This window comes from Heloderma suspectum, chromosome 3 (assembly GCF_057233095.1).
Source record: "Heloderma suspectum isolate Gila_16-S chromosome 3, 16-S_ref, whole genome shotgun sequence".
Taxonomy (NCBI): domain Eukaryota; kingdom Metazoa; phylum Chordata; class Lepidosauria; order Squamata; family Helodermatidae; genus Heloderma; species Heloderma suspectum.
The window spans coordinates 199,098,356-199,112,337 of NC_139460.1; the positions used below are offsets into that span (position 1 = coordinate 199,098,356).

The 13,982-nt window shown below is 41.3% G+C and overlaps 1 protein-coding gene across 1 annotated transcript in view; it reads left to right on the forward strand.

Moving 5' to 3' along the window:
• The window catches only part of NRG3 (neuregulin 3), a 1,009,392-nt gene that overhangs the window by 400,819 nt on the left and 594,591 nt on the right, over nt 1-13,982 (forward strand). Inside the window, exon 2 of the mRNA XM_084841865.1 lies at nt 180-309. Within this exon, the coding sequence (XP_084697991.1) occupies nt 180-309 (130 nt within the window). The remainder of the gene's footprint in view (nt 1-179; nt 310-13,982) is intronic.

Sequence of the window (13,982 nt, forward strand, 5' to 3'; positions counted from 1 at the left end):
TGAGTTCCATGACAGAAGAAAAGTGGGATATACATGTAAGAAAGAAAGAAAGAAAGAAAGAAAGAAAGAAAGAAGCTGTATGTGTTTCTTTTGAAACTAAAAGTTGCCAAATCTGATGAGGTTCATAAACCGTTTATACATACTGACAGTGTGTTCTCTCTATTGTACTTTCTCTCCAGATACCACAACATACTCCACTGAGCAATCTGAGCACTTTAAGCCATGCAAAGATAAGGATCTTGCATACTGTCTCAATGATGGGGAATGCTTTGTCATTGAAACCCTAACAGGCTCCCATAAACACTGCCGGTAAGTCTTTACATACCAAGCATTCATAATAACTGTGCATTTGTAAATCACCGTCGTATCTTGGGGTGGGGGGGGACTAACAACCTCAAAAGAAAAAAGTACCTACCTGGGAATATTATTTGTGAACATATATATGAGTGGAAATGACAACAGTTTAGGTCTTTTCTTCGAAGCTGGTGATAACCTTTCACTAAGTTGTAGATAAAAATGATCCTCATTAAGAAGGTTTCCTCCAAACACTGAAGGAGAGATAGATAGATAGATAGATAGATAGATAGATAGATAGATGGATGGATGGATGGATGGATGGATAGATAGATAGATAGATAGATAGATAGATTACTAGAAGGTAAAGACAGGACAAACTATGCATTTGCAAGTGGAAGCTGCTTTTAATTTCTGATTGTGAATTGACTTTCTGTGGTGAAAGTTCCCCTTATATTTGAAAGTGAGAAAGGAATTTTGATAATAGCACTTCAGGTGTTCAATACAAAGGGTCTATCTAGTGATTAGTATAATTTGTTAATGATACTTATTAATGTATACATGGCTTGGAATAAAACATTTATTTTCCAGTATCATGAGACATCAAGATCTCTTTTGGGGGATCTTCTGGGCAAGAGACCATCAGAAGCAAATGTCAGAATGATGGTCCAGAGCCCCTGCTCTGGAATGGGGCCCGTTAGTGTTGCTGTTGTTCTTAAATGAAGCACAGAGCTGAAGGCAGGTATCTGCTGCCTGTCTGGGATGTGGTCCCTGAAGTGACCACTTCATGTTTCTTCATTCAAAGACTAGACCTGTTCATGGGCCATATCTGTTGCTTACCTTTTGCCTTAACAATCATTGGATTGTATTCAATGAAACATTAAATAAGATGTTGGGTCGTACCACAGTCTGGTCCAGCCTTCAGCACAATTTTTTCTGGCCCCTCTGTGGCCATACCAAATCCTCTTTTAATGAAGCTTCAGTAGAGTTTGTTCACAGTTTTTAAAGAAAATGGATTTCTAGACTGCTTGGTGTGCAGGAGTGAGTGACTGAGTGTATGTATGAGTGTGTGATTGAGTGACTCACTCAGTGGGAGGGGTCGTAGCTCAGTGTAATAGAGCACATGCTTTGCATGCAGAAGGTCCTGGGTTCGATCCCCGGCTTCTCCAGGTAGGTCGAGGAAAGAATACTCCCTGAAACCCTGGAGAGCTGCTGCCAGTCAGTGTTGACAATACTAGGCTAGATGGGCCAGTGGTCCGACTCAGCATAAGGCAGTTTCCTATGTTCCTATGACTTGGAGTACTGTTGCAACTCTTTCTGGGTTTCTTAATGTAATGCCCCATATTTGATTTGAATGCATGCACCCCTTAATTACGATACTCTTATTAATGGCATCAACCTTATTGTTAGCGTTAAGGGGGTGAATTTGTGTGACAAAGTTAACTTCTGGCACCCAGAACACTACCTACAGCAGCTTTCCCCAACTTCACGCCCTCCAGATGGGTTGGACTACAACTCCCATCATCCACAGCCAGCATGCCCTCTTGAGCTGTAGCCCAACACATCAGGAAGGCACCAGGTTGGGGAAGGTTGATCTACAGAATAAGGTGGCCCCTGAGAAAACAGATGTTGGTCATTTGTGCTCTTGATTAAAAGAAACATTAAGGGATGCAAAATGGCAGGCTCCTGTTCTAGCCTTAAGCCCATATAAAGCCCAGCAGTGAGCCCACATTAATATTGGGACATAGGGACTGAGACTGAAGGCAAGAATTGCACCTCCTCCGGAACCTACTGCCTGAAGCTACTTATTCCATTGTGTTAGGGAGCATGTGTTACTCACCTCTTATGGACTTGATTCTTACATTGTACCCAATGGGCCATCTAAGAAGATGTTCTTGAATAAAAGAGAAAATCAGTGGGCTCTGTGAATGAATGCTGAATGCTGCATGCCAGGAATGACAGCCTATGAATCAGCTCTAGCCCCTGAAGCAATCTGTGGCCCCAGATGGCCCTGCCAAAGTTAAACGTGTGATAAAGCAGATGCTTGCTCGTGGTATTTCATGCACATTTTTATTGTACTGCGGTGTCATGCGCACTGTGAAAAGGCAAGGGGCTGCTGCCAATCTGTCTCTGCAAAGGATCTTTCAGGAAGCACTTTACTTCTTCATTTCATCTGAGTGCAGGTGGTCCATATACCATTTAGGTGACACCAACTTCTATTATATTATTATAGAGCTTGGCCAACCATGACAGACTATGTCAAAACAAAACAGGCTTTTGTACTGGCATTTGGAAATAGAGTGCCACCCCGCACCCCCGAGAACATAGAAGTTGACCCTCCCTACTCTGTGGCATTTGAGGAAGAATACTGGGCACTTAAGAAAGAATCCAAACAACATCAGACAGAGAAAAACCCCATCAGGGATTTAATATTCAGTGTCTGGCTGGTGCTTCTGTTTTTCCTTTCCATCATATATGCTTCACTGATCATTTACTTCTCCCCCTTATTTACTTTCCTCATATGACACACTTATTAAATTAATTATTCTGAATCATGCAGCGTGGAGATTTATGACATTAACACACTAAATCCATCATAAAACTTTATAGGCACTTTAGGAAACTGTTGTGTTAGTAGCCAGGGCTGCCTTACTGCTTAGCCTAGGGCAACAGTAGATGGAAAGAGCTGTCTTTCTGAGCAAGACACAGAGTCAAGGTGGAGGACCTTGTTTTGTAGAAAAGCAGTAGGATTCCTTCGCGTATGTGCGTTGTGTGAGCAGTGTTGTGAGGCCAAGGATCAGGGCTTCCTCAGGTGCATGGCAAAGAAGGGGTGAACTGAAATCCCAATAGAGAATGGTTGATGAATTAGATTTTGGGAATACAGCTTGTGCATAAACTGTCTTGCTCCATCTGGGATTCCATGATCTGGTCTGGGTGACAAAGTAAAGAGGCATGATCTGGGACAGGCAATTGGAACAAGGAGTAGTTTTAGCACCACAGCCAGCACTGCAGGACTTGGAGCAAGTTCAGGACCACAGAGAGCAGTCCTATAGCAGTACTGACAAGTTACCCAAGTACTGGCTTAGAGCAAATGGCAGGGTTTTATAGCCAGGCCGGAAGAGGCCTTCTGGGAGCTCCACCTCCTCAAGTACTGCAGCATCTGGTTTTCTTAAAGGGCCAGATGTCACTGCCATCTTCTAGGGTCTGGAGAATGAGGAGCTGGTTGGGGAGTGCTGCAGGAGTCTGAGGTCCACTCCTCAGAGTCAGAGGGCAAGTACCTCATGGGGGTCAGTGCAGAATCCAAGTTGGAGGGGACGCCACTTATGATGGCCCAGGAACTGGTTCTGACTCCTCCTCAAGAGTTGCTTCAACTAGAAACCTCAGTCTCAGGGCTCATGTTTCTGGACCATGACACAGATAAGACCTTACTGTGGTAAGCAAAAAATTGGGTGGGATTCTGCTGAACAGAGGCCACTGGTTCTCTTACGGGGGAGACGTAACTGGTGATGAATACATCATTTTAATATTTGGCCTTGAATGCAAAAATGCCTAAGGCCTCATACAAGCACACAAATTCCTTTACATTCAATTACTTTACACAAGATGGCTGAGGGAGGAACGTATAAACTGACCCTATTGAAAGGTGTTGTGTCCAGGGTACAAACATGGGGGAGGAAAACACAGGTATACGTTACTGGGCCCAGCCCAGGCTGCAAGCTTATTACCACAAGGAAGAAATTGAGGCTAAATTGTAGATCATACCTGAGGATGTTTGTGCAAATATATTTCCTTGTATCTCTCTGTTTATATGTCTATCTGGAGGGCATGTCCAGATCTTGTGAAATTTGCTGGAACCAGTAAGAAGCAGCATTACAACAGAGCAAGCAACATTTGGAACAGTGAGCTGCTCATCCAGGCCCTCTTCTGGGGGGGACAGCAGAAGAGAGCTTATGCTGGAAGCTCTGGGACTCTTCACTTTACTGGAGAGAGAGGGAGACGTGTGCTTCCCTGTATGACCTGCTGTGCCAAGAAGTCCCAGAGTTCCTTAGCTCCTGCTGGCATTTCCTATGTACAGGCAGGAGGGAGTAATAAGCACCACAATAATTAGGAACATCGAGATCCCAGAGGCAGCAGGAGGAGCCAGTGCTGCTGAAAGGATTTGCAGGCCTCACAATATACATGAATAAAATGGATTGTCCTGTCCATTCTCTAAAGTTTTTTGTCATGTGTGTACAATTAATATACATGTAAGCCATACTGCTACATCGGATTGTATTTGAAGCAATAAGTGTAGTGTTGCATTTTAGATGAATTATGTAAACATGCAGTTCAACCTTTGATACTGTGTTCCTCAAATGAAGAACATGCCTGTGTGAACCAGCCCTAACATTGGACACAGTAAGGACAAGCCAGTTGATTTTCAGCTAGTTCAGAAACATAGCTGTAAGATAAGCAAATCCATTCTTTTAAATAGATCTCTCTCTCTCTCTCCCTCCACCCTCCTCTCCTTCTCCCCCATTTTCAGTAGAGAGAGAAACGGTACATTACTGGTAGAAAAATAATTAATAAAAATGAATATATTTATGCATTTGGTCAGTGAATATGCTCTATCAGCAGATGCTTGGCACTAGTTATATTAATAAGGATATGGATTCTATTGATTAAGTGCCAGCAGGAACAAATATATGCTGTGAATTGCCTTTTATTTACTGTATTTTCAAGGTTGTTACACTTTCCACATTTCTGGCATGTTCACTTGGGCAATAATATTGTTTGAGTGGTCTAGTCAAATAATGGTGTCCTATTGGTGTGACAGTTCTGCTGTTTCCTACTTTGTAAAGAGATGCCCTCCTTCTTGTGTATTTATACCTGGGCCATGGTGCTTTTTTCCAGTCAGAGTTTTTAGTTACCCATAATTCCCTAGGTAGGCTGTATTTCTCTATTCCTTCTCTCCCAGCATTGTTATTCCTTGTCCTCCTTCCCCAAGCACAGAACGATTACACACAATCTCCCTCCCTCTTGTCGGTGTGTGTTCTTTACTCCTTGAGCTGGCCTGGTTCACGCAACCATGTAGGTCCTCAACTCCTCATCACAGGTGGTGGTGGTGGTGGTGGGGTCACGGACACCTGAGGGAAGCAGCAGAATTGTATCCACTGGTCACATCCTCTCCATGCTGATGCATCCTGCCAGTGACACATTTGGCACTGTGCGCACAGAGGAAGGCACACACGGTGCTTCATGGAGTTACATGGCTGGTCTAGCATGTGTGTCAGCATCAGGGTGTGTGACCTGTGCATATGGCCTTGCATATTACAGAATAATGGCTTCCTAAATGGTTCTGTGCAGAAGATTGTAAGACACCACTTGCTAAATGGTTGTCTGCATTCACATGCCACTTTAAGCCAAAAAGTAATAAAGCAGGATGTGAATGACCAGTATGCTGGTTCATGCATCCCACTTGCAACTGCCTTCACGTGCGTGGGTAAACGAAGGAAGAAAAGGGTAGCTTCTTGTGTCATCTGAACCTGGAGTTAATATTTACAGCACCTAAAGAAACCAGGATTCATAAGTCAACAACAAACCCTGGTTCAAATCTGGCTTGCAAATTCTGGTTTGTTTGGGTGCACTAAACTATAATCACAAGTTCAGACATCATGAGAAGCCAATCCCTTTCCTAGTTAGTTTTTCCATTCGCATGAAGGGAGTAGGAGTACAAAGCAGGAGCAAAGAGCTGTGTGCACCAGTGTGCTGCTCATCTACATCCTGGTTTATTAAACCGCACCTTTTGGCTTAAAGTGATGGGTGAGCACAGGCACTGTGTATGTTGATCCTAGGCATTTTAATGATGTGCAAGCACAAAGCACTGCAACTAATAAGAGACAAAGTGTCAGTAAGTAGGTTTCGGCCAAATTTTTAAAACAGAATTTACAACAAGTGAGTTTTTTCAAAGTTACAGTATGCGTTATTGCAGAAGGGGATAGTGAAGTGAAGCATCTACTGATGCACAATAGGACTGCAAGCAGTGGAAAGATGGAATGGTGCTAATTGGGGATGAAATAACACAAAGTGAACCCCTCCCCCAGCTATTATTTAAAGTATAAAAGTACAGCTTTTTCCATTCAAATCCAAGAGAAGGATCCAAGTAACTAGGGTAGCTCATTTAAGAGTCTACTAATGGGCACAGCATTTTTTTTCCTTTTAATTCTGTCTCTCGAGTAATGAATGTTGAAATATGAGGCTATTTCCAAGCTGCTGTTTCAAAAGGAGGAGAGTAGAGAGACAAAGTGGGCTGAATAAATTTATCACAGTAAATCTTGAGTGTATGCCTTGCAGTCTTTGCAGAGTGCTGATTTTGAGAGGCTATGCCCAAACTGCATTCGAGTTATTATTTGCTGTTCCTTGCTATTTTTAAAACCTCTTTTAAACATTTCTTCAAGGTGGACAAACGATGCGCAATCTAGCTTTGCTAAACTGCATATTTCATTTGGCTTTTTTATATATAAATTGTCATTTTAATTCCTTTAAATCACCTGAGTTGTGTTTTTTTTTAAAGATAATTTTGGCAATTTGGCACAAAAGCTTTTCAATTTGGTGCAAGAGGTTTTCGAGGGGAAATAAATGAGGATGATTATCAACAACTCATTTGCATCTCACCTTTCCTTCAAGGAGTTTGGAGAATGTAGGTGAGGGTTAGCCATTTTGTTCTCACAACAACCCTGTGAAGTATTTTAAGATGAGAGGAAGGTTCATAGCTCAGTGGCAGACCACATGCTTTACAGGCAGAAGATCCCAGATTCAATCCCTGGCATGTCCAGGTATAGGCAGGGAAAGATTTCTGTTGGGAAACCTGGAAGGCCATTACTGGCTGTCAATTAGTGTCAACAGTACTGAATAAGATGGAGCAATGGACAGACTCTGTAGAAAGCAGCTTCCTAGTGATGACTCGTCTAAGGTCACCCAGTGAACTTAATGGCTGGGAAGATATTTGAACCTGGGTCTCTTTGGTTAAAGTCCAGCATTCTGTCCTATATACTAACTGACTGCATAGAGGGGTGTGTGTGTGTGTGTGTAGGAAATTGCTTATGCAAAGGAACAGTTATTTCCAGTTGAAGAGCTCATGTCCAAGCCTCAAAGCCATTTTGAGTCTTGGGGGAGCTTGGTCTGTGTGTATGTGTGTATGTGTGTGTATGGGGGGAGAGATTCTGAAAAAGAACTCAGAGGGGAGTGGAAATCAATGTGCATACAAAATATCTGTGCATGCCTTCTCAATTATGCCTTAAACCACAATCCATCACAAACATTAGGCTTGCTTAAGCCCATTTCAATTAATGGGTTTAAGCACCCCTCCTGCTCTGCAGGATCGTGGCCGTAGTGTCTGACCAACCAACCAACCAACCAACTAACCAACCAACTGATAATTTATATCTTGTTTTTCTTAAGTGAGACAGACCCAAGAAAGATTACAATACTGAAATAAAGAAACCACCTGTATATGAAATATAATAAAACACTGCGAACACAATCTTAAACATTCAAACAGACATTCAAGCCTTTTGAAAAATATTTTTACCTTTTTTCTAAAAGTGGTTAGATCGACAAGATAGATTTCAACAATCCTATATACTAGTATATAGTATATCATGTATTTCAATGCTCTCATTTCAATTATTGCAGAGAATAAAAATTATACTAGAATCTAGATTGCTCCTAACATGTAAGTCAAATGGAAATGAAAACACATTATTGGATAAAAGAAAAGCATTTAATTGGCAACACAGTACTGCAAGACTAGTTAGTTTTCATTGAAGAAAAATGTGTTCTGTTAGGTTAGCAACCTTAGTACACTTACAAAGAATGGAAAGGAAAGATAAGTACCAGACGTTTTATAGAAGCTTCTTATGGCATGGACAGTCAACAAATATCTTGTTATGAAATGTTATTTCTTTAGTTTATTTAATTTGCTACAAGACCCTGGGTTGTTTTTATTGGCACACAATATACTTGCCTTTTTATGATATTTTTTATTCTACTTTTATCTTTATAAATGAAATAAGGAACATCAACAACATAATCATCTTCTACAGTTTCCAGCATTACAGTGTTCTTAAGGGGACCTATCAATAATAACATAGATGCACGCAATATACTTGCACAGGGGTGCTGCCCAAAATGGCCTCCCTGTGGTGCGCAATCCCACCCCAGATAGAACATTTACAGGTTGTCACTGTATGGATCCCTGCCATCACATGGCGACTCGCAAAGCTGAGGTCAGGTGGCAAACCACAAGGTAATGAATTCTAAATGTAGTGTCCTGGGATCACTGATTGTGCTGAGGCTTTTCCTGGCAGTATTTTGTGGCCGACATATTGTGGTGGATAGATACTCTTGTCATTACTGAGTGGTTCCGGTATGCAACAGATAGTGACTCCAAAACTGCCACATTTTGGACAAACGTTTTGGACTAAAATCTCATTGAAAGCCTAGTAAGCAGGGTATCACTCCAGTATTTCCAGTAATGACAGCTGGCATTTTTCTTTTCTTCTGACAGTTTTTTTTCCCCCTTAAGGGTGACTGAATATTTGACACGAAATTTTGAAATATTTCAAATCTGGAAATTATAAATTAACATCAAAATTCAGTTCAGAATCTGAACGTTCAAGCACCTGAGACTGGTTGGCAGTTCCTCTCATCTATTGACTATTGGTTGTTGTTGTGTTTAAAGTATGTGCTGTAAGCTGTCTGGAGTTAATAGAGGGGACACAATATAAATGATTTAATAAATAAAATGCCATTGTATGCTGGCTCTCCAATTCTGTCAAATATTAAATACTGTTGCATGAAAGCTACAAAATACATTCAAATGCTAAAAAGCAATTGCATGTCAACTACGAAATACTATTGCATGTTGGATGCTGTTGCATGCCATGTATAAAATCCATTCAAATACTAAGTATCATTGCATGTCTGCTTTCAAATACTAAACCTATTGCATGTTAATGATCAAATATTAACTGATAAATGAAAAATATTGTATTATAGAGTAATAAGTAGAATTAGACTGGGGAGACTCAAGCTCAAACCTCATCTCCACCATGAAGTTCACTGTAGATAACCTTACTGCTTGCTGCCCTAATCCATTTCACAAACTTAGAATTGACCAGTGTCACGTTGTGAGGATTAAAACTGTATGTTTCCAAAGTATATCACCCTTGAAAGAAGGACGAGATCCAAATGTAATAATAATAATATCCCATATGATGAAATCTGATATCAAATATTTGCCAAACATTCATAACATATTCAGAGAAATTTTGGAGATTATTCAGCATAAATATTCACAAAGAGAAATTCTGAGAAAAGCTGAGAGAAAATTTGTGTGCCTCCAGTTATTTCTTTTACTGAAGGTACTAAACATTGTCACAACCCAGTAAGCATCGCAAGTCAATTATGAACAGGAGGGTTGGTTAACTCATGGCTCTCCAGATGTTTTGGCCTACAAATCCCTAGCTTGTGTAGCCAGTCATGAGGGATGATGGGAGTTGTTGGTCAAAAACACCTGGAGGGCCACAAGTTGCCCACCCCTGGTCTAGAGAAAGAATATCATTCTGCTCTATGAAAACTTCTAATTTAATTTCATGGATTTCATCAGTCATTTCCCTCATAGGTACTAGAGCTGAGGTTCAGATTTCAGAAGTTGCATCTCTGTGTGGAGGGCAGATACATTCTTGCTACAAATGCACTTGCATGCCAGTAGCACATGCATAGCCTGCAATTTCACATGCTAAACAAAGCCAGTGAGGTTCCCTTCGAATCCAAGTGCACTACTTGCTCTCCAACCCCCCCATAAATGCTTGTCCACACATTAAATGTTGGTATTTACTGTTTGTGTTGTTTGTAGCTATTATATATCATATGTACAACCAGATCCATTATGAGATGATTTTTTAAAAAAATTAAACTTCCTTAAATTAAAGGGGGGGGGGAGAGAAGTTTAGTAACACCCCCTGCTTTAGAAGCCAGAGCAGGACAGGCTATTGCACATAAATGCATTCCCTTTGGTGTGAGAAGAAGGGGTGTAAGGTACAATGAAGTACTGTGATGAAATGGTGGAGGGTATAGCCTCAGAAACACATGCCTTTATTTTTACACGAGATATTATAGGACTCAGGCCAAGGATTGAAACTAGACTGTCAGTGCCAGCAGCTCCAGATTTTGGGGGCTCAGTCAGTCTACTCACCACTGCTGTCACCAGCTGCTGCTCCCCCCACCGTCTTTCTCATCATTTCTGCTTGCTCACCAAAGTAGAGAGCCAGGGAGCAAGCAGGCAGTGACAGCTACCACTACTCCTTCTCACCACTGCTGTTTGTTTGCTTGCTTACTTGTTTCCTCACTCCTTCTGGGCCAGAGTGAGCACTGACTGAATGAGCAGGTTGCATTGGTGAAGAGGATTAGAGGGCCAAAGGAGTTCTTGCCAGTGGGCCCCCTGATGAGGTGTGGCCCTCGGCAGGTGCCCAACCATACTGGCTCTGCAGAATATGGAACTGAGCCCTCATAATTTCCTACTCAAAGTTAACTGTTGTATTCCATCGGTTCACATGGGATGTAGTTTGAAGGAAAGAGCACACTAGTATTAGTCTTCAGTATTGTGTCTGTGTAAATATATTCTGGTAAATTCAGCTTCCGTTCCACAGATGCACATTTCTGGCTGCTACTGGAGATCCCCCTAAGGCTGATTTGAATGTGTGAATGGACAATGGGACTCACACAACTCAATATTCCACCACCTATATGTCTTGGTTTGCTCTGTACTAGATAGTATCCAAAATTATCATATTTAAATTAAAGATGTCCATTTTCAGATTTTTCTGTTAATTAGGTTGCCTTGGGCTACCTGTGTACCAAACGTCAGGACTCTAGCTATTGTGGGAGTAGTTTAACTGTTTTGTAGTGCAGTTCATATGCTTTGTTTTTAAGGGAGAGCTTTACAAATGCTGTATTTAGACTTCGTTAGAAAAGACAACCATACTACTAGAAACACCTTGACCTATGCATTTGTCAAATTTGATCTTTCTGGGTAGTATGGAAGGACTTTAAACATCTTGTGGTACACTTCATGTCCAGATAGAGAATTACAAATGTCTCATTTTGCCTGAAACAGAAATAGAATCCCCAGGCTCCACCACTTTATCCCATGTGTGGCATAGCTTGGTCTTTGCTAGAATGCTGGTCTTTGTTTTCAGGAAAACATCATGCCCCAGGCTTTGATGGTTAAGTATAAAAATTTTCTTTTTTCATTTTTTTTAAACCATCAGTTTGCCTTGAACTATTTATTGTATCCAATGTTAGTCCTACTTAGAGTAGACCCATTGAAATGAATTTAGACTAACATTAATTTAGACTAACATTGGATACAGCTCACTATGTCTGAGTTCACACATAATGCTAAACCATGGTTTAGTGTTAACCCCCCCCACACACACACACTGGCGTGGTTGCGCTTGGAGCAGGAGCTGTGAGGACGATCTCGAGGCATGGGTAGGAATATATGTTAAGAGGTATTTCTTCAGGTATTGTTGCCCCATGCCATGAAGGGTTTTATAGATTAAAACCAACAGGACTAACTTAAGTCCCATTTATTTCAATGGGTCTACTCTACATAGGACTAACATTGGATACTACGTACATATATGTGTGTATAGAAATATAGAACAGACAGATCAGTCTATTTCCATGTCGCTTTCACATGTGTTCATTCACAAGTCCGTACCTACCATCCCATTCCTGCCTTACTCTGCATAAAAGATCTACCCCAAAACGTTATTTAAATTAATATTTTAAATGTATGTCACTAAATATTCATTGATAAACTTATTTTGCCTCAAATTATGCATTTCTAAACATTTTATCCTAAAATACACATTTTAAACATGTTTGGTAATTTTTTTTTTTGAGCTATGAAGTATATCACAAAATTCGGAGAAGTGTGAAATCCAAAGGATAATTATGTTTGAATCCTCATGTCATTCTGAGAGGTAGGGATCAGGTCAGTTTGAATCAAAATTTGCAAATATCGAATGCTTCAAGCATCGTGTGTGTGTGTGTGTGTGTGTGTGAGTGTACTGATGTGTATACACATAAATACATGAACTTGCACATACACATGTCATTAACATAAGCCCTGTTCAGAAGTTCACTTGAACACATAAGGGCATAAAGTGTATGCCGGGACAGGGCCGAGCACTCTGGACTCGTCGCCTACATCTCTGGGTGCACCAGCCCTATCCCCTCTGTTCAGACCTTGCCATGTTGAACTGGCAAAGCCTGATCAGGAGCTCTGCTTACATTCGCCTGAACACAAGTAGAACTCTCTGTGCAATCAGGAACCCTGTATATTTTATAGTATGTTATAAGAACAACAAGTTTAGTGTTTAGTTAGGGAGCAAGAAATACCCGCCCCCCCCCAAAAAAAACCCCACAGGTGTTGAACTGGGTACGCACTGTGTCTTGTGTTTTATGTAATGATGAAGCAATTTTATTTTCCGCTGAACACCTTCAGAGGATCTGCTTTTGCTAATGATTTCCCTTTGGACAACTTTGTTTACTAAACATTTTAATTTGCTGAATCCCTTCCTATTTTTTGTAAGCACTGAAGCTTGCACACACACAACATGGTGCGGGTTGTGAATTGACAATGAAGGTGCAACTCTGCAGTCACTGGATTATCTTAAAGGCACAGAGCCGTCCTCGTTGACTACAACATGCAGATGTTTTAATTCCAGGCATAACTCATTTAGACAGTTCAATTGACTTGTAATGCCCCAAAGACAGGAGGAATAATATTCAGAGCCTATTTTCCGTTGTTTATTTCAAGTAGTCATCCAGATTAATAACCTCAAAAAGGGGCCTTGAGGACTTAAATGTTATACACATACGCAAAGGTATTGTCCAGGTGCCTGGAATATATAATGATTATATATTTTTCCAGCCTACATGAACAAGAGTCTGGGCCATGAGTTACAGGTCTTGAGTAAAGAAAATTATGATAGAACAGAAGAGGATCCCCAAACCATGCAAACAAGTAGTTCTGCATTTCCATGGGGCCTTTGCACTTGTGTTTAGAGTTGACACCTCGCAACCTGCAGACTCTCCACTTCTTTGGAGAGGTGACCGAAGAGCAGGGAGATCAGCCTATTCGAACCTCATTGCCCAGAGAGGTATCAACCAACCTGCACAGCTGCAAACACCACTTGAAGCAGGGCAGGAAATACCAGAATCTGTCGGCTTCTTGGTTGGTCCCCCTTGTTTTTGTTTCTCAGCAGATATGGTTGTATGCAGTTTGTGCCTCCCCAGCAACCGAGGAGCCTAGTGTTTAAAGATTCAGGGACCTTGTCTGTATCACAAGGTGGCAATATTATACGTTCCACAGAAGCCTTTCTCCTGCCCCACTCCCCCACAGCCAAGCTGCATGGTAAACCTCTTTTGAAATTACGTGAAGTTTTGAAAGCAGTTTGGTCATACAGTCACCAGGGTTTCTCATGTTCAAGGACAAATGGGAACAAGGAAAAATACCACTGTAGGCATTGCAAACATTGGATTAGGTATGTCGGATGAATCCGTTTGGGGTGTGGTGCTTGATGAGTTTTCATCGGCTCAGCCTCCTGGACTCTGTTCCATCTTCCGCCACTGGT